General features: G+C 36.9%; 1 protein-coding gene across 1 annotated transcript in view; it reads left to right on the forward strand.

Moving 5' to 3' along the window:
- Positions 1-18399, forward strand: part of LOC149848215 (dihydrolipoyllysine-residue succinyltransferase component of 2-oxoglutarate dehydrogenase complex 2, mitochondrial-like) — a 31600-nt gene extending 13201 nt beyond the window's left edge. The window contains exons 12-15 of the mRNA XM_089984334.1: positions 5140-5230; positions 5336-5446; positions 17563-17757; positions 17898-18399. Coding sequence (XP_089840460.1) covers positions 5140-5230; positions 5336-5446; positions 17563-17757; positions 17898-18089 — 589 coding nt within the window. The 3' untranslated portion in view covers positions 18090-18399. The remainder of the gene's footprint in view (positions 1-5139; positions 5231-5335; positions 5447-17562; positions 17758-17897) is intronic.
- Positions 18400-18649: the final 250 nt, after the last annotated feature.

The following is an 18649-nucleotide window of genomic DNA, read 5'->3' on the forward strand; positions in this document are numbered from 1 at the left end:
TCAAAAGAACATTGTTTCTGTCTCAAAACTTGTTGATGATGCTAATGCTTCAGTCGAATTTACTCCCTCTTCTGTTTATGTCAAGGATCTTCGCACGAGGAGGATATTCGCTGAAGGACAATGATGGGGCAAAATGTACATCTTCCAAGAAGATCCTTCCTTCATTCATTCCAACTATTCATCCTTGAAGCCTCACCAACGTCAAGTCTTTGATTCTGATTTTATATTTACTGTTTCTGAAAGTAATAAGCCAAGACTTTGGCATAGTCGTCTTGGCCATTGTGGTCGTCATTTCATTGAAAAACTTGTCATGAATAATCTTATTCCTAAGTCCAGTCTGAGTTCAGAAGTCGTTGATACAAAATGTTCTAGCTGTCATCTATGTAAGAGTCATGTTTTACCTTTTGCTTCCATTAATAAAAGAGCTTCAAGGCCATTTGAGGTCATTTGTTCAGATGTCTGGGGTCCTGCTCCAATTACTTCTTTTTCTGGCAGTAAATACTATCTTATTTTCATTGATAGTTACTCACGTTACACTTGGATATTCTTTATGAAGCACAAATCAGAAGTTTTTGGATTGTTCCAGAAATTTCACTCTTTTGTTCAAAATCATTTCTCTACCAACATTCTTAATTTCCAGTGTGATGGAGGAGGTGAATTCTCCTCGAGTGATTTTGTTAATTTTCTTCAACATAATGGGATAAAGAGAAGAGTGTCTTGCCCTCATACACTTCAACAAAATGGGATTGCTGAGAGGAAGCATCGACATATTGTTGAGACTGCGATGAGCATGATGCAAGGGAGCAATCTCCCTATATCATTATGGACTGAGGCTTTCCACTCCACAGTTCATGTGATAAATCGCTTGCCCATGAATATCTTAGAAAATAAGTCACCATACTTCTCGCTTTTTGGCATACAACCTGATTATCATGAATTACGTATGTTTGAGTCTGTTTGTTATGTGCACATTGATAGCTCACTCAGGCACAAGTTCCAAGATAAGGCTTTGAAATGCAGGTTTATAGGATATGCAGAAGATTACAAAGGGTACAAGTGTTATGATCCCCTGAGTAAGTGTGTCAAAATATCAGGGAATGTTATTTTCGATGAAATGAACTTTGCTGATCAGGATACTAATTCAACTATGGTGGATACTGATAACTCAAGCTCCAGCATTGAGGTATACTACCCATGGTTAAATTCAAAACTCTTCTCCAACGGTACAGTAGATTGTCCAGAAAATTGCAGTCAGAATGAGCCACATGAGGATTCAGCCAATGAGACTCAAACGAAGGAAACTGTCACATATGACTTGGAGCCAACAAGGTATAAGGGAATTGTGTACACTCGGCGAGAGAAAGAGCCCTCATTCATTCCTTGTACGAACACGGATCCATCTGGATCATCCGTTTCGCAGCAAATAGATATCAGAAGATCTTCACGGATTCGACATCCGCTTGACAAGTAGGTAAGTTATAAAAATTTTTCAATGGATTTTCAGTTATTCTTGACATCCATAAGTAAAGAGGATGAGCCTCTTATGTTTTATCAAGCTGCGAGCTCTAGAAGATGGGTAGAAGCAATGAATGAAGAAATGGAGGCCTTACATGAATGTGGCACATGGGAGATTGTGCCTAGACCACTGAACAGAAATGTCGTTGGGTCAAAATGGGTGTACAAGATAAAATATAAACCAGATGGGAGCATCGAAAGGTACAAGGCTCGACTTGTAGCCAAGGGATTCACACAAGAGGAAGGCCAAGACTTTGATGAAACTTTTAGTCCTGTTGTTAAGATGGGGACTATTTGTATTGTGTTGAGTCTAGCCATTAAACATGGATGGACATTGAGCCAGCTGGATGTAAAAAATGCTTTTCTGCACGGGGATTTAAAAGAAGAGGTCTACATGGAACAACCCACTGGGTATGCAGAACGAGACGCCAAAAAATATGTATGCAAGTTAAAGAGAGCACTCTATGGTTTGAAACAAGCTTCTCGTTCCTGGTTCAACAGTTTTTCTCTAGAAATACAACGGCATGACTTTTCTAGATCTCTTCTAGATCACTCATTATTCATTCACAATGAACAAGGAGTTACTACTCTTCTGTTGATATATGTAGATGATATCATCATCACAGGGAATTGTAAAAGCCACATTGAGCAGGTGAAGAAGTTATTAAATCAGAGATTTAAGATGAAAGATTTGGGAGAGCTGCGATATTTTCTTGGGGTAGAAGTTGATAACAAGAATGATACACTTACCCTTACTCAACACAAATATACGCTGGACATTCTCGGCAGAGCAGACATGACAGATTGTAAGCCGTTAACAACTCCAAGTGTCATTCATCAGAAATTGAGTTCGCAAGAAGGGGATATATATGGAGATCCCACTAAGTATCGCAGTTTAGTTGGCATGTTGCAATACCTGACTTTTACTAGACCTGACATAATATATTCGGTTAATCAGGTATCCCAGTTTATGCATGAACCTCGTGTGTCACATATGGAGGCAGTCAAACGTATACTTCGCTACCTAAAGGGTACAGTGGGTGATGGGCTGGTATACAAAGGCAAGGAAGAATTAGATCCAGGCGGGGGCCATGAGATTGTTACTTATGCTGATGCTGATTGGGCGGGGGATCCAGACGAACGACGATCAGTATCCAGTTAGTGCAGCTTCATTGGGCCAAACTTGGTATCTTGGAGCAGTAGAAAACAAAAGACGGTTGCTAGATCAAGCACTGAGGCTGAATATAGATCGATGGCCACTGCCACGGCCGAGGGTACATGGATAAGACATCTTCTGACTGAAATGGGAGAGCCGATTGCTCGGTCACTGTTGCTGTGTGACAATCAAAGTGCCATCAACATGTCATTCAATCCCATTCACCATAGTCGAGCAAAGCACATTGAAATAGATCAACATTTTATTAGGAAAAAGGTTGAAGACAAAGAGATTGAGCCCATGTATGTGTCAACTAAAGAACAAGTTGCTGATATCCTCACTAAAGGGTTAACAAAGGATAGATTTTGGTTTTTGAAGAACAAGTTGTTCATGGTCCAACACCATGCACAACTTGAGGAAGGCTGAAAAGAAGACATTATTAACTTCATTGTGTATGTCTGACCCGATCCATTTATGTAATGGATCGGGTCCAGATCCAGTTCATGTATTGTAAATTAACATTTTGTAAAAAGGCTATTTTCGTACCCTAATGTTTTACACTTTATTTTAAATAGAATGAGAGGGCAGTCACGATCGAATGAACCCTCCTTCATCTGGAATCTCTCTCTCCCTCTCTTCTCTTCTCTCACTGTCGATTAGGGTTTCCTTCTTTCAATAATTGACATATTCCCTATGGATTTACTTGAACTTTCCTTGTCAACTTGGGAAGCACCAACCAAAGCGATTTTCTTTTCATCTTTAGCTTTAAATTCTGGACAATATGGTTTGATTTGTCTCGGTTCTCCGCAATTGTAACAAATAAGTTTTTTCTTTCCATCTTCTTTTCTTTCATAAGACCGAGGTTTTCCAAAATGGTTATTTTTGTAGAAGTGTGGAGGGCTTATATGTATGAGAATTAGCACCCGGTCTTGAAACGATTAGAACATTATCCTTGGACTCAGAATCGGTTTGAGTTTTTAACCTTGTTTCTTTTATGCAACTTGAGCTAAAACTTTATGAATAGGTGAAAGTTCTTCTTGCTTTCTATGAAGGATGTTACTCTCATTTGTTCAAATTCGAGTAGTAGACTTCTCATAAATTGAAAAAATTGTTCATTCACAGTTTGTTTATTTCTTTGTTGGGCATCTTTTGGGGTTTCCCAAATAGGTTCCATTTTTTCCATTTGATTCCACAACTTTTTGAGAGTCCCATAGTACTCTCTTACATTCTTTTCTCCTTTCTTGCAAGTGTGAATTTTGTTTTGCAACTCCCATCTATACGTGACATCACTTTGAGTATAAGTTTGTTTAATAAAGAGCCAAGCTTCCTTGGGTCTTTCAAATTCTTATATAGTCTCACATGTGTTCTCACTCATGCTTCCCATAAATAAGGAAATGACCTTTGCATGTCCAATCTCCCATTCTTTCATGGCTTTCTTATAATTTAAGAGCATTTTCTTTCTCTTCTCCTTTAAGGTCCTTTTCTTTGGTAGTTTCATCCTTTTCGCTAAGAGTCTTTGCGAGAATAGGTTGCGGTTCCATCGAGGAACCAACAACATATTCCCACAAGCCTTTTTCGATTATGATCCTTTTAATGGCGGTGACCCATAAATTATAGTTATTTCCATCAAATTTAATGGAGACCACCGTCACCACTTGTTGGCCATTTAAGAGAGAAGAGAAAAAAAAGAGGATATAAAACCAAGAAGAGTAGAAGGTACATGGTTTGGCAATGCTCCACAAATTTGTTATGACTAACTCTTCTAAAAAATTAGTGTAAGCTACATGAGCATCAATCTTCAAGTGACGCTATGGGCATGCTTCCCGAAGCTCTATCTGATCTTCTCGATCTCCCACGAGTTTCTGGAATACCTCAAAACTATCAATAGAGCACCAAGACTCTGATACCATGTAATGAAATACAAAGATGTCACTTATGAACATACACAATCACAATGACCACTAATGGGTCAATTACACAATCACAAATCCACACTAATCACCCACTTAAGGGCATATAACAAACATAAAAAATAAGATTTGTATTCACTAAAAGCTTTTAAGCAAAAGCCTTACAACATATGGGGTTTAAACCCCTTTATATAAGCAACAGCTAGTTATCTCAAAAGGAGCTGCTGTAGTTGTGAGATTGACAGATTTCTAAAAGAAGAAGAAGATGAGGGCTACATGCTGAAAACAGAAACTCTTTCTAGACCTTTGCTTTGAAAGAGGATGTTGGGTTGACCTTTGTTCATAACTGTTGTGGTTTTCAAGACCGGAGTATATTCATTTAGTTACTGTTTGTTTTGGTTAGTCCTAGCTAGCTCAATCTTTTTTTATAAGGGATATATAGGATGTGTTAGATATTGCACCTAATTCTACACAATATCTTGTAGTCAGACTCTTCTGTCCATGTGAATTTTTTCTGTATCAATGAATATGGTTATTCTTTGGTTTCTAATGATGAAGGACAAATCTGATGAAACTCCGTTCTGAATATAAAGATGCATTCCTAGAAAAGCATGGTGTTAAACTGGGATTCATGTCAGGATTTGTGCAGGTATGTGTTTCCAATTTATTTTGAAAATAACTTTTTAATTATTCATGGGGTAGTCCTAGATTTCTGTTGTTTATTTGTATCATGTTTATTCCAATCTTCTTTCAGGCTGTTGTGAGCGGACTCCAGCATCAGCCAATAATTAATGCTGTCATTGATGGTGAAGATATTATTTATCGTGATGACATTGATATAAGTATTGCTGTTGGTACTCCCAAGGTTTGTCAATATAACACCTGTTACCGCATATTTATGCTTGAAATTACATCTTTGCTTACTGTCTGGTAATCCTAAGGTTTATCAATATAACACCTGTTTCTGGTTGTATGCTTGTGTGATTCTGATCTGCAGCTCTTTGAGGAAGTGACTATTGATTTACAGAAGGGATTACCTTATCACCCTCTTTTGAGATGACTAGTGCTTAGGGCCTGCTTGGTCCAACCTACTGTTTGAAAATGAAATTATGAGCTCTGTAAAATTTTAAGATAATTTCCACATGGTTCTGGTTCCAGTGATATAATCTTCTTTTAGTAGCAGTGAGTGATACGGTCATGTGTCGTCAACTTCTCTGGCTTTGACATGTGGGGGAAAACCACCATTGGATGCTTTCTGAAAAGGTTCTCAAATGTTCGCATAAGCTACTGTTCCTTGACAACTTTCCAACTTTTATGTTATAAGATAATCTGCACAAAAACTATTATCCTAGCATTGATAATGATGATTATAGATATTAACTTAGTCAAGGTCACGGTTTTTCATTCTGTGCCTATGCAGGTTACGTAGTGTCTTATGCAAAATGCAGGCTTTGAGAGCAAAGAGAACAGGTTCAGGTCCTAAATTTTCATTCCCAAGAATCGACCTGCCTTTTGAATGGATCTAAGTTTTGGACTAATCCTACTTAGGGATTGATTAAGGCAAGATTAGAGTGGATTTAAATGGTTTTGGTTCCTCAGCTCAAATCAGGTTTGCCAAAACCTAAAGATGATTGGATCAGCCCATGCATATCATGATTCTAGCTTAAATGAGACACAAACAAGTTCACCAACCATAGTGATGAGGCTTAGGATCTGCTTTATCTACTTCAGATCTGACTTTTAGGGTTGGATCTTGAAGGGGCAATGGGATTTATAATAAAAAAATGTTGTATATTAATCCTTGTCTAAGTTTTGCTTGACTTCAAAAGTTTATGTTCATAAAACTGTGGATCTGTTGAGCCAAAATATTTGCGTAGAAGAAACTGTTAAAATGTACTCCATATATATATATATTACATCAATACCGATAGGGGTATTTTTGTAATTTCACATAGTTGTTTTAGAAAACAATTGTTTTTATTTTTTTGTTAAAATGTAATTTCTTTTTTATTTTTTTCTTTTTCATTTTTTGCATTTTTTAGGAACCAAAAGGGGCTCCAACCATAGAGTCGTTGGAGCCCCCAACGGTCACAAATGTGACCGTTGGGGGCTCCCAACGACTCCATGGGAGCCCTCTTTTGGGCTCTCCTTTTGAGGCCCTTGGCCTTCCTTTTCCTTTCACTCCCTCTTGTATAAATAGGGGTGAACCCCTTGTATGTATGTATGCTTGAGAGCTCTCTCTCCTTTCAATAAGAGGCTTTTTATATTGTTGCCTTCTTGAAGGCTTGTATTTGTATTGTCCCTTAGTGGACTTGTGATATTGTCTCTTTTATTCATTGCTGCAAGTGCTTATAAGCACTCTTTATATTTCCGCAATATCTCATTACATGGTATCAGAGCCACTCGGTTCTTGAAAGAAAAGTGTGGTACGTATATTTCATATTTTGTGTATCTCTTCTCTTCTCACTTCTTGGAAACATCATGGAGGCAAAGATCGACCTATCCTTCAAGCTCAATGGAAAAAATTACATGATGTGGGCATCGGCAATAGAAAACAACCTCAAAGGAAAGAAACTTTGGGGTTTTGTCATGGGTACCGTTCCGGAACCTAAACTTATGCTCACAAATAACGAAGGAGGTCAAGAAAAGACTCTTTTTTATGATTTTCAAGGCCATTGAAAATCATAAAAAAGAAGTGGAAGATTGAGAAAGCAATCACGCAAAAATCCTTGCGTGGTTTATGAACAATGTTGAACTCAAAGTATGTGCTAATATAGCTAAATTTCGTCGGGCCAATGAGGCTTGGCTCTTTATGAAGGGTATGTATACCCAAAAGGATCTTGCAAGAACATATTTTTTGCAAGAAAAGATTAGAACCACCAAACAAGGTGATTCTAGCATTCAAGACTATTATAGTGCCTTAAATCCACTATGGAATGAATTGGCTCTTTTAGAGCCAAAATGGGTTGCTATGAAAGATGTTGAATTGAGACAAAAACAAATGGAACAAGAACGATTGTTTCAATTTCTTTTTGGGCTACGTCCCGAATTTGAGCAAGTGAGATCCTCACTTCTCCATAGATCTATCTTTCCTCCAATTGAGGATGCCATTGCCGAAATCACTCAAGAGGAGACAAGGCTCGGCATGAGTAAACATGTTGATGAAGTGCTTGTCGTATCCAAACCCGGCAGCAATATAAGAACCTATAAACCCCCTCACTTTGGGAAACAAGGAAACCATAATGGAGGAAGAAAAATGATTGTTTGTCATCATTGTTATGAGTCGGGTCACATCAAACCCGCTTGCCCAAAGCTTAATGGAACTTTCAAGCCTAAGGTGGCCTTTCTTGAAGAAACTGAAGTGAAAATATCATGTGAGTGAGAAAACAAATACTTGAATGAGTAGGAGTGAAAAACAAAGAGTAATTGATTCAAATTGATTGAATTGAAGTGCTTTTGAGTGTAAAATGCACTCATATTTATAGTTGAAAGTTTCCATACGTTGAGGGTATGAAAGGGTGCCAAAACAGTTCATTTTGAACGATCAAAACGTTTGAAAAATGAAAAGACACGCCTTTTTGAAGTTTCAGGAAAAACGACAAAATTAGTCGACTGGAACAGTAGTTAGTCGACTAATAGTTAGTTATTAGTAGACTGACAGTTATCGTCGGTCGACTGATCTGTTAATCGAGCCGTTTGAAAATCTGAACTTTTGAAACTTAGTCGACTAGAGATAAAATTAGTCGACTGATAATATCATCAGTAGACTGAAAAACCTTTCAGTCGACTGCTGCTAAAATCTTCTGAAAAACATACATTCTGTCCGATCGACTGATAAAACCATTAGTCGACTGCTGCTAAATTTTCAGAAAACACATGTTCTGTCCAGTCGATTGATAAAACCATTAGTCGACTGCTGCTAATTTTTCAGAAAACAGACATTCTGTCCAGTCGACTGATAAAACCTTTGGTCAACTAATTTGACAAAAATGACTTTTTAGAAAATATGGCGTGAAAGGATTAGTCGACTGGTGAGTCTATTGGTCGACTAATAAACACGAAAATTTAAGAAAAGAGTTTTTTAAAAAGATTTTCATGAGGGGTTCTTTTAGAAAAGTTTTTCTAAAGACTTTTTAGGTAAAATGCAACCTAAATATGCACTCTAAGTAAGGCTCTTACAAGAATCTAAGACTTTTAATGAATTTAACATTTGCACACTAGTCTTCAAGGATTCTTTATCGAATTCTTCAATGTCTTCATTGCCTTAGCTGAAATGCAGTTGATTTCACTTGCTTATCATCAAAACCTTGTACTTGAAGTATCATGTACGACTTCATTGTCGTAACAACGTGTTTTAAAACAAAGGGGTTTTATTTGTGTGTGGTGTGTCTTTACTATTTTAGTAAGGGTGTATTATGAATGTGTTGGGAACACATTTTAAACATGACTGTATGCTCAATGTACATATAAATAAAGATTTAATTAGCATGTGTAAGGTTTGACTCTGCTTGTAATTTCCATATTTCTTTACTTCATATTCAGCCCTTTGCGTGCAAGAGCATAATGTGTTTCATTTTGTTGCATTTGACCCAACAACAACAACAACAACTACTACGCTTTCATCCCAAAACAATTGGGGTTGGCAATATGAACCAAAAAAGAAAATCATTCTGGGTCTTCCATATGAATCCTTCTCCTCCAATCATTTCTATCAAATGCCATGTGCTCGGTGAGGTTCAAAGCATTCATATCCTTTCCTATCATCTCCATCCAAGTCTTCTTAGGCCTACCCGACCTCTTTTAACTAATATATTTTTCCATTTCTCCATCCTTCTAACTGGAGCATCATGAAGCTGAAATCAAAGTAATGGTTGCAAGGCTGCATCCTATGCATATGCGTACACTAATTTGATGTCTTGGCACATGTACCTTCACTTGAATGTTCACATGCTGATTAAGATGTGTAATTGCATGACATGTATGTAACATGAACATGAACATGAACATGAACATGAACATGAACATGAACATGTAAGTTAAAGCATGCATTGACATGAATGCATAGACTAAATGGCCCCACCAGAGTTCATCACAAAAGAGGAAACAGACGCACAATGAGCTGCATTTACCAAACTTGTTTGAAACTTGGATTATGTCTCTTGGATGAAGAAAGATCAGGCATTAATCACACACATCACATCTACCTTATCTTAGGAAGTGCTAGTTGCTATTCCCGATGACTGCACAACGATGGATTTGTGGAGCAAGTTGACGCAGACATATTCTTAGATATCTGAGGCCAGAGTTCTGTTTCTCAAGCGTGAATTCCAGCTTCTCAAAAAGGGCAACCTACCCATCATGGAATATTTGAACAAGGTGAAGACCATTACAGATCAACTTGCCATTATTGGATGAGAAGTGTAGGACAAGGATAAAGTACAACATACATTGAATGGTTTGGGCCCAGATTATCATGTCTTGGTGACATCATTGTTGTGCTTGCCCATGCTTCCCACATTTGAGGACATTTGGGCAAAACTGCTATAATATGAAATGTCGTTGAAAGGTATTGCTGAAGATTCTGGCGCTCAATTTGATTCCCAAGATGTTTTAGCTCCTGGGTTCTCTTTTGGTCGTGGTCGTGGAGGAAATAGCTTCAGAGGAGGAAGAGGTCATGGCAGATTTGCAGGTTCAGGTTTGCTTCCCACACCCAATATGCCGTTTAATTCCAATGCGAGGAACCAAAATCAAAGAGTTGTTCCAACGTGTTACCTGTGCAATAAAAATGGACATATTAAAGCAAATTGTTGGTTTAATCCTCAAAATAAAAGAAAGTTGCAAAACACTGAGAGCAAAAAGGAAGATAATGCTACCAAAACCGATGGGGAGGTGAAACAACTTTTGCTGGCAGCATTGTTTGGGCTGCACTTGAAACAGAATGATCAAGGATTATGGTATGTTGACTCAGGAGCAACGACCCATGTTACGGGGGATGTTGGTAAGCTCTCAAGCTCGGTTTCTTTGGTAAAAATAGTATTATCACTGGAGATGGATCTCACCATCATATTTCTCACATTAGAGATGCAATCATTCCCTTGTCAAAATCATCTCTGAATTTGTCAAACGTTATTCATGCTCCTAACATAAAAAAGAACATTATTTTTGTGTCTTAACTTGTTGATGATGCACATTCTTATGTTGAATTTACTCCCTGTTTTGTGCGTGTCAAGGATCTTCACACGAGGGAGACATTCGCTGAAGGGGAGCGACAAGAATATATGTACATCTTCAAGGAAGATCCATTTACGCATACAAGTTTCGTCTTGAAGCCACCATTGAAGTCTAAGTCTTTTCAGTCTGAGTTATCTGTGTCAGGTCCTGAGTCTGTTTTTAGTCTTTCCAAATGTAATAACCGACTTGGTCACTGCAATTATTCCTTTCTTGAGAAACTTGTTTCAAGAAAATTAATTTCTAAATCAAGTTTAACTCTTGAGGAAAATAATAAAAAGTGCTCCAGTTGTCAAATACGTAAGAGTCATGTACTTCCTTTTGATTCTATAAATAAAAGAGCTTCAAGACCTTTTGAAATTCTTTATTTTGGGGTCTTGCACCCGTTTGTTCTCCTTTTGGCAGTAGATATCATCTCATCTTTATTGACAGTTATTTTCGTTATGCTTGGATATTCTTTATGAAGTATAAGTCTAAAACTTTTCACATATTTCACAATTTTCATGCTTATATTCAAAACCATTTCTCTACCAATATTCTGCATCTTCATTGTGATGGAGGTGGTGAGTATACATCGAAGGATTTTATTGATTTTCTCCAAAGTAATGGAATAAAGCGTAGAGTGTCTTGCCCACATACGCCACAATAAAATGGGATTGCTGAGAAAAAGCATAGGCATATTGTTGAAACAGCCATGAGCATGATGCATGACAGCAATCTTTCCATTAGTTTTACAGAATAGTTCACCATATCTTTCTCTTTTCGGCATTCAGCCTGATTATAATGTTGTGCGTGTATTTGGATGCACTTGCTATATTCATATTGATGATTCTCTCAGAAATAAATTTCAACCAAAGGCTTCCAAGTGTAGGTTCATGGGACAAAAGCATTCCATTCAGCAGACTATATTATAAATCGTTTGCCCGTGACAGTTTTACAGAATAGTTCACCGTATCTTTCTCTTTTCGGCATTCAGCCTGATTGTAATGTTGTGCGTGTATTTGGATGCACTTGCTATGTTCATATTGATGATTCTCTCAGAAATAAATTTCAACCAAAGGCTTCCAAGTGTAGGTTCGTGGGATATGCAGATGATTATAAAGGGTATTAGTGCTATGATCCTACGACTAGGCGTGTTAAAATTTTCAGGAATGTTGTGTTTGATGAGAATGATTTTGGAGATACATTGTTTAATACCTGTTAAATAACTCCCAGAGAAGAAGTTTATCATCCATGGCTGAAAACAAAATTATTTGCAAGTGTTTATGGTGATTGCTCATCTCAGTGTACTTAGGAGACACAGTCGGCTGACCAGGATGACATCGACTCAGGCCAAGCGTGCTTACCTCAATTTGGTGATCAGGCAGATGGGGCTTCATATGCTGAAGAATGTGTAGACTTACGATCTCATCCTATTGATAAATTTAAAGTGAATGTCTACGCGCGAAGAGAAAAAGGCGCCCCTCCTATTTTTCACATAGAATCAAATACTTATATGCATGTTGGAAACATGAGGAGTTCAAATAAAATCAAACATCCTATTGACAGGTGGGTCAGCTACAATAATTTTTCTATGGATCTTCAATTCTTTTTATCTCAGGTTGATAAGTATGATGAACCCGTGGGGTTTCATCAAGCCGTGAAATCAAACAAATGGATTAAGGCCATGAATGAAGAAGTGGAATCACTTCATGAATGTCAGACATGGGAAATTGTTTCCAGACCTCCTAACAAAAATGTTGTTGATTCCAAGTGGGTTTACAAAATTAAGTACAAACCGGATGGCACCATAGAACGATATAAAGTCAGACTTGTTGCGAAGGGGTTTACACAGGAATATGGCTAGGATTATGATGAAACTTTCAATCCCGTGGTAAAAATGGGAACAATAAGAATTATATTGTCTTTAGTTGTCAAGTATAAATGGACATTGAGTCAGTTGGATGTCAAAAATGCATTCCTTCATGGAGACTTGAAGGAAGAAGATTACATGGAGCAACCTCTTGGATATGCTGAGGGAGATCCAAGCACACATGTATGCAGTCTAAAAAGAGCCATCTATGGTTTGAAGTAGGCCTCACGCTCGTGGTTTGAAAGTTTCTCCCTGGAAATACAAAAACATGGGTTCTGTCGATCCCTCTTGGACCACTCATTGTTCTTCTTCAAGGGCAAAAGTATCACCACCCTGTTGTTGATATATGTTGATGATATTATTGTTACAGGGAACTCAATGAGCCATATTGAAGAAATAAAGAGACTCTTAAGTCAAAGATTTAAGATGAAAGACTTAGGAGATTTGTGATATTTTCTTGGAGTCGAGGTAGATAGGAAGGATGATTGCTTGACATTGACACAACATAAATACACATTGGATTTGTTGAAGAAATTTGGCATGCAAGATTGCAAGCCTTTGCCTACACCAAGTGTCTTACATCAAAAGCTCAGCTCTCAGGATGGAGATTTGTACCCAAATCCTACAAGATATCGAAGTGTAGTCGGTATGCTTCAATATCTTACTTTTACTCGCCCTGACATTGTTTACTCTATCAATCAAGTGTCATAGTTCATGCATGATCCTCGAACAGGACATATGGATGCAGTCAAGAGAGTGTTGAGGTATTTAAAAGGTACGGTTGGAGATGGACTGGTATATAAGAAAAGTTGGAAAAGAGAAGACATGCATGACGTCACGGCCTACAGTGATGCGGACTAGGCAGGAAATCCTGATGAAAGGAGGTCGGTTTCTGGGTATTGCATCTTTCTTGGGGAAAACTTAGTATCCTGGAGCAGTAGAAAACAAAAAACAATAGCTAGATAAAGTACTGAAGCTGAATACCGATCAATGGCTGCTGCAACTGCTGAAGCTACTTGGACAAGGCATTTGTTGAATGAATTTGAGGAACGGATCTCAAAATCTATCCTATTGTATGACAATCAAGTGCCATCAAAATATCCTTTAATCCTATTTATCACAGTAAGATGAAACATATTAAGATAGATCAACACTTCATTCGACAAAAAGTTGAAGATAAAGAGATTGAGCCTCACTTTATCTCTACGGAAGACCAGGTGATAGATTTATTTACAAAGGGATTGATGAAAAATAGATTCTGGTTCTTGAAGAACAAGTTGTCCATGGTGCAGGACCACACACAACTTGAGGGAGGCTATTAAGTGTCATGAAATGGGCTGGACTAGTTTGGGTTTGATCTAGACCCAAACTGTGACTTGTGTGATTGACGTGCCTGCTGTGTCATTCTTGTAATATTATGTTTGCTATAGGACAATTATGTCAATATCCAAATTGTTTTGTAACCTATGTATAAATATGAAGAAGCAGGTCACGTATGATTAAGAAAACGTGAACCTTTTGCAACCATAAAACACCCTAGCGTCTTCTTCTTCTTCTACCTTCTTTGTTTCTTCTCTTTTTCTCCTACTGCAGATCAGGTCTGGTGAAAACTCAAGATCTAACACCAACAACTAGAAAGTTGGTCAAGTTCCAACCGAAACTTGACCAAACTAGATGTATCTAGTTCTAATAGAACTAGATACCAAAAACAAAAAGAAAGATTACAAAAAAATAAAAAAGTATAAATACAAAAATATATAATAATAATATTATTATTATATATGTGTTTTTTACATTTTAACAATGGGTTGGGTGAAAAATCTTAAGAAAATCTCGAGGCTTAAAAAAATAAAAAAATAACAAAAATAAAAAAATAAAATAAAAATTAAGAAAATATCATGTTTAGATGATAAGATACATATATAATAAAATAAATAAGTAAAAATGAAACCCATTTAAGATTTAGAAAATAAATAAAAACAATAACAATAATTAATAGTATCACTATATTGTCACGAGAATATCATGATGTTCTCGTGATAATATCACAATATTATCAAATTGCTTATATTTTAAAAATATCACGTTATTTTACCTATAATATCGTTTGCTGAAAATACAACGATAATATCGTGTTATTTTTGAAAATATCTTCGATATATGTGACTATGGTCTATAGGTATGAAAACAATGTGACTAAGTCTAAGTACGAATCATTCTAGGTGTTGTATCAAATAGGTAAATACACTCATGTTATTTTTAAAAGAATCTATATACGGTAAGAAAAAATATACCTAAAAACTTGTAATATACTTCACTGACCAAAAAAGTTTCTTTGGAAACTAATAGCACTTCACTATATTTTGGTTGGTCCTCTAAAATCTTAGCCACCACAATTGTGTCAGGTGACTGGTCGTTGACTTCTTTGCTTGCACCACGTTTAGACATCGCGACCTACCTATGATTTAAAAATAAAAAGATCACAAAATCATGCTCAACCTTTTCATGTGGATTTGTAAATTGAAGACTTCTATGTTCTTTAGAAATGCTGAATTGATTGAAGAAAAGATCATATAATCATGCAATATTTGACACCAAGTGCTTTTAACTCATAACCACAACATAAATTATGGACAAACATAGTTTTCTTAGGAACAACTGAGTTTGATGCATTCAAGAAACTATGAACTAGAAAGTGAAATGGACAGGTTGCAAAAATTGTTGACAAAACTCTATGATGGAAACATGTTATGATGCATATTGGTGCCAACTTTTGTAGGTAACTATATGCAAAAATTTCTAAATATCGTAAATCCAAACAACCAATCAAAAAGAAGATCATGAATATTGTAAAGAAAAAGAAAAAACAAAACAATAGATATTACATGCAAAAATCCCTAAAGATCGTAAACCCTAAACGTTAAATCCGGTGACAAATATTACATGTTTATATAGGGGTAACATCGACAACAACGAAACATAATGAGTCAACCAAAATAACCAAACAAAAAGAAGAGAAAACTACGTTGTAAAGAAAAAGAAAAACAACAAAACAATAGATACATTATGTGGAACTCACCTTAATAGTTAATCGGAGAAGTGGAGGAGAAGGATACTGCAACCTTGCACGAGGTGGAGCGAACAACTTTCATAAGAATGGCTGGAAGGGTTGGGGTTCTAGAGGCAGGAGGATTGGGGTTACCACACTTTCCAGATACAAACAGGAAAAAAACCTAAATGCGCATTTATATGAGACAAAATTTTGCAAGAAAAAGTAAGTTCGCAATACAGGTGCGATTCAAATAAGAGATTTTGCAATATCAAACTTTAATAAATATTTTATAATTTTGCAATACTTCATGCGATACTCATCAACAATTTCGCAATTATTGAACTTTTGCAAGTTTTATGATTTTCGCTGGTGATCGCGCAAAACTCATCACAAGATTCACAAATTGTTTAGAATTTTGCAATATTTTTTGGAATGATGTGATTTTGTTGACGAGTTTCGTGGGTGTATTATTTTAGCATCATGATGTGTGAAAAAAAAATTGCACTTGCGAGGGATAAAAGCGACAAGAAAAAATTGAGAACCTGTGATATTATCCATTCAATATATTTGGTAAATTGTGGGGCATTTTAGGAAACACATCATTTTCATCGTACAGTACAATCATTTTTTATTTTTATTTTTTGAGTTATGTTCACGATCATCATGTTTTTTCCTATATCCAAAATACAATCATCAGTTTATGCTATTTTGTTTTTGTAGAAAATTATTTAATTATTGACTGTAAAATAATGATTGAAGAGATTGTCGTGGAGGCAACAATATCTACAACAACACCCACTGATAGAACATAGCAAAGAGAGTAACAAATAACTTATCCACTTACTGATTCGTCTTACTATAAAGTACAGTTGAGGTTTGACACGATAGAGAAAGAACATACTCCGTAGCAAAAAATACGAGTGACCAATTGTAATGCCCCAAGATTTTAAACCCAAAAAATACGAAAATTTAAAACTTTTTTTTATAAAACATAAGCAAAAACTTTCTTAACTTTTGGTCAAAACCTCGGGCGGGTTACATAACGATCAATCACCATAATATTGAATTTAAGGTAGTTAACATTTATCAAAATAATTTCATTCCATATAATAGAGTAATTACAAAACCATTGGTAAAGTTCATCAAAAAACTCACTTATCGAGAAAGGAAAATGATTGGCTCTGTGACGTCGCCTCAGCTTCCTGCAACCGCTTTGTCTCAGCTATTCAGTACCTGAAATGGTTTTAGTAAGGGGCCAGAACAACCCCGCTAGGATTACAATAACAAAACATATTTGCATAGAAATAGGTGTACATGAAATGACATTCTTTTTCACGTAAATAAACAATTATCAATGCAATTCAATATGATATGCAATAATCTTACTCATGTATGATCATTAGATTTATGTGTGTGACTTACCAGTGGAGCAATCATCATAGGCATGCATAACTTATAATTCTTCACCGAATGTCTCGAGTCAAGCCCCTCCTACCTTCTGTTGTCAACAGAAAGCCTCTCTCTCTCTCTCTCTCGTGCGCTCTCTTTAAAAAACAGAACACCAGCTGAGAGAGAGGCACTGCTCGCTGTTGTCCGACCATGGTGTTGTTGATAAGTAGTGTCTCTCTCTCCTGATGAAGATGATTACAGTCATTTGAAACAACTCCCGATAATAATTGTGTTATCTGCAGACATGGCATTGCATATGTGGATGTACATGTAGACACATACAGATTTTTTTCAGCACATCATTTGGAATTTTTTTATCTAAACTTTTTAACATGATGGAAATTTGCCTTATCGTGACTCAAGTGAAGCTTTTCTGAGATGGTTTTGATGTTTCCTTCAGGGTCTTGTTGTTCCTGTTATTCGTAAAGCCAACACAATGAATTTTGCTGAAATAGAAAAGGAAATTAGTTCTCTTGCCAAAAAAGCCAATGCTGGCACGATTTCAATTGATGAGATGGCTGGTGGCACTTTCACGATATCAAATGGTGGTGTTTATGGGAGCCTTCTAAGTACGCCCATAATCAATCCTCCACAGGTATGGATACTGTGGCACAGGAGATGCATTGCTTGTGATGATTTGCAAGATTTAACTATTGTTTCATTACATCCATTATCTTTCTTTCTTCTTTGACATTCAACCTACTGTTGCTAGATCATGTTTTCTTTTGCATGCAGTCTGCTATACTCGGAATGCACAGCATTGTAAATCGTCCAATGGTTGTGGGTGGTAACATTGTTGCAAGGCCCATGATGTACATTGCTGTAACATATGACCATCGCCTCATCGATGGAAGAGAGGCAGTCTTTTTCTTGCGGCGTATTAAGGATGTTGTGGAGGATCCTCGCAGACTTCTTCTGGATCTTTAAATGCAATCAAACGACTTGGAACCTTTTGGTTCACATGCTTAAGTATAATTCTTAAAGGTGCTAGTCACCTTGTATGTTCAAGGTTTTGTAGCTTATTCCGATCTCCTTGCATAATACTGGCCTGATAATAAAATGCTGGGTATCACAGTTTCATGTTCCTAATCAGGCCATGTTGAGGTGCTTTTTTCAAATTTGCCCTCATTATTGAACTAAGACCAGAGTTCATTACACTTGTACTCGGGAGAGCTCAATTGTTGCTTATAAAGCGCGTATGCGAACATAGTTTTGATTATAGAAACATGTTTTTTAAGGCATGATGTCTGTACTGTGACGTATTTTGATCAGTCCTAAGTGTTGACCGTTGTTATCTTTGTGGTATTTAGGGCTGGGCAATATGGGCCATGGGCCTGGCAGCCCTGTGGGCCAAGCCGACTCAGCCCACAATGGGCCGGGTTTGGTTCAAGGTTTTAGGCCCTGAAACATGGCCTGTTATATACATAGCCTGTGAGCCGACTCCAGGCCTACCGGGCCGACTTGATGGGCCTCACCTATCTAATAAA

The sequence above is a fragment of the Nuphar pumila genome, chromosome 1 (assembly GCF_984573655.1).
Source record: "Nuphar pumila chromosome 1, dmNupPumi1.hap1.1, whole genome shotgun sequence".
NCBI lineage: Eukaryota > Viridiplantae > Streptophyta > Magnoliopsida > Nymphaeales > Nymphaeaceae > Nuphar > Nuphar pumila.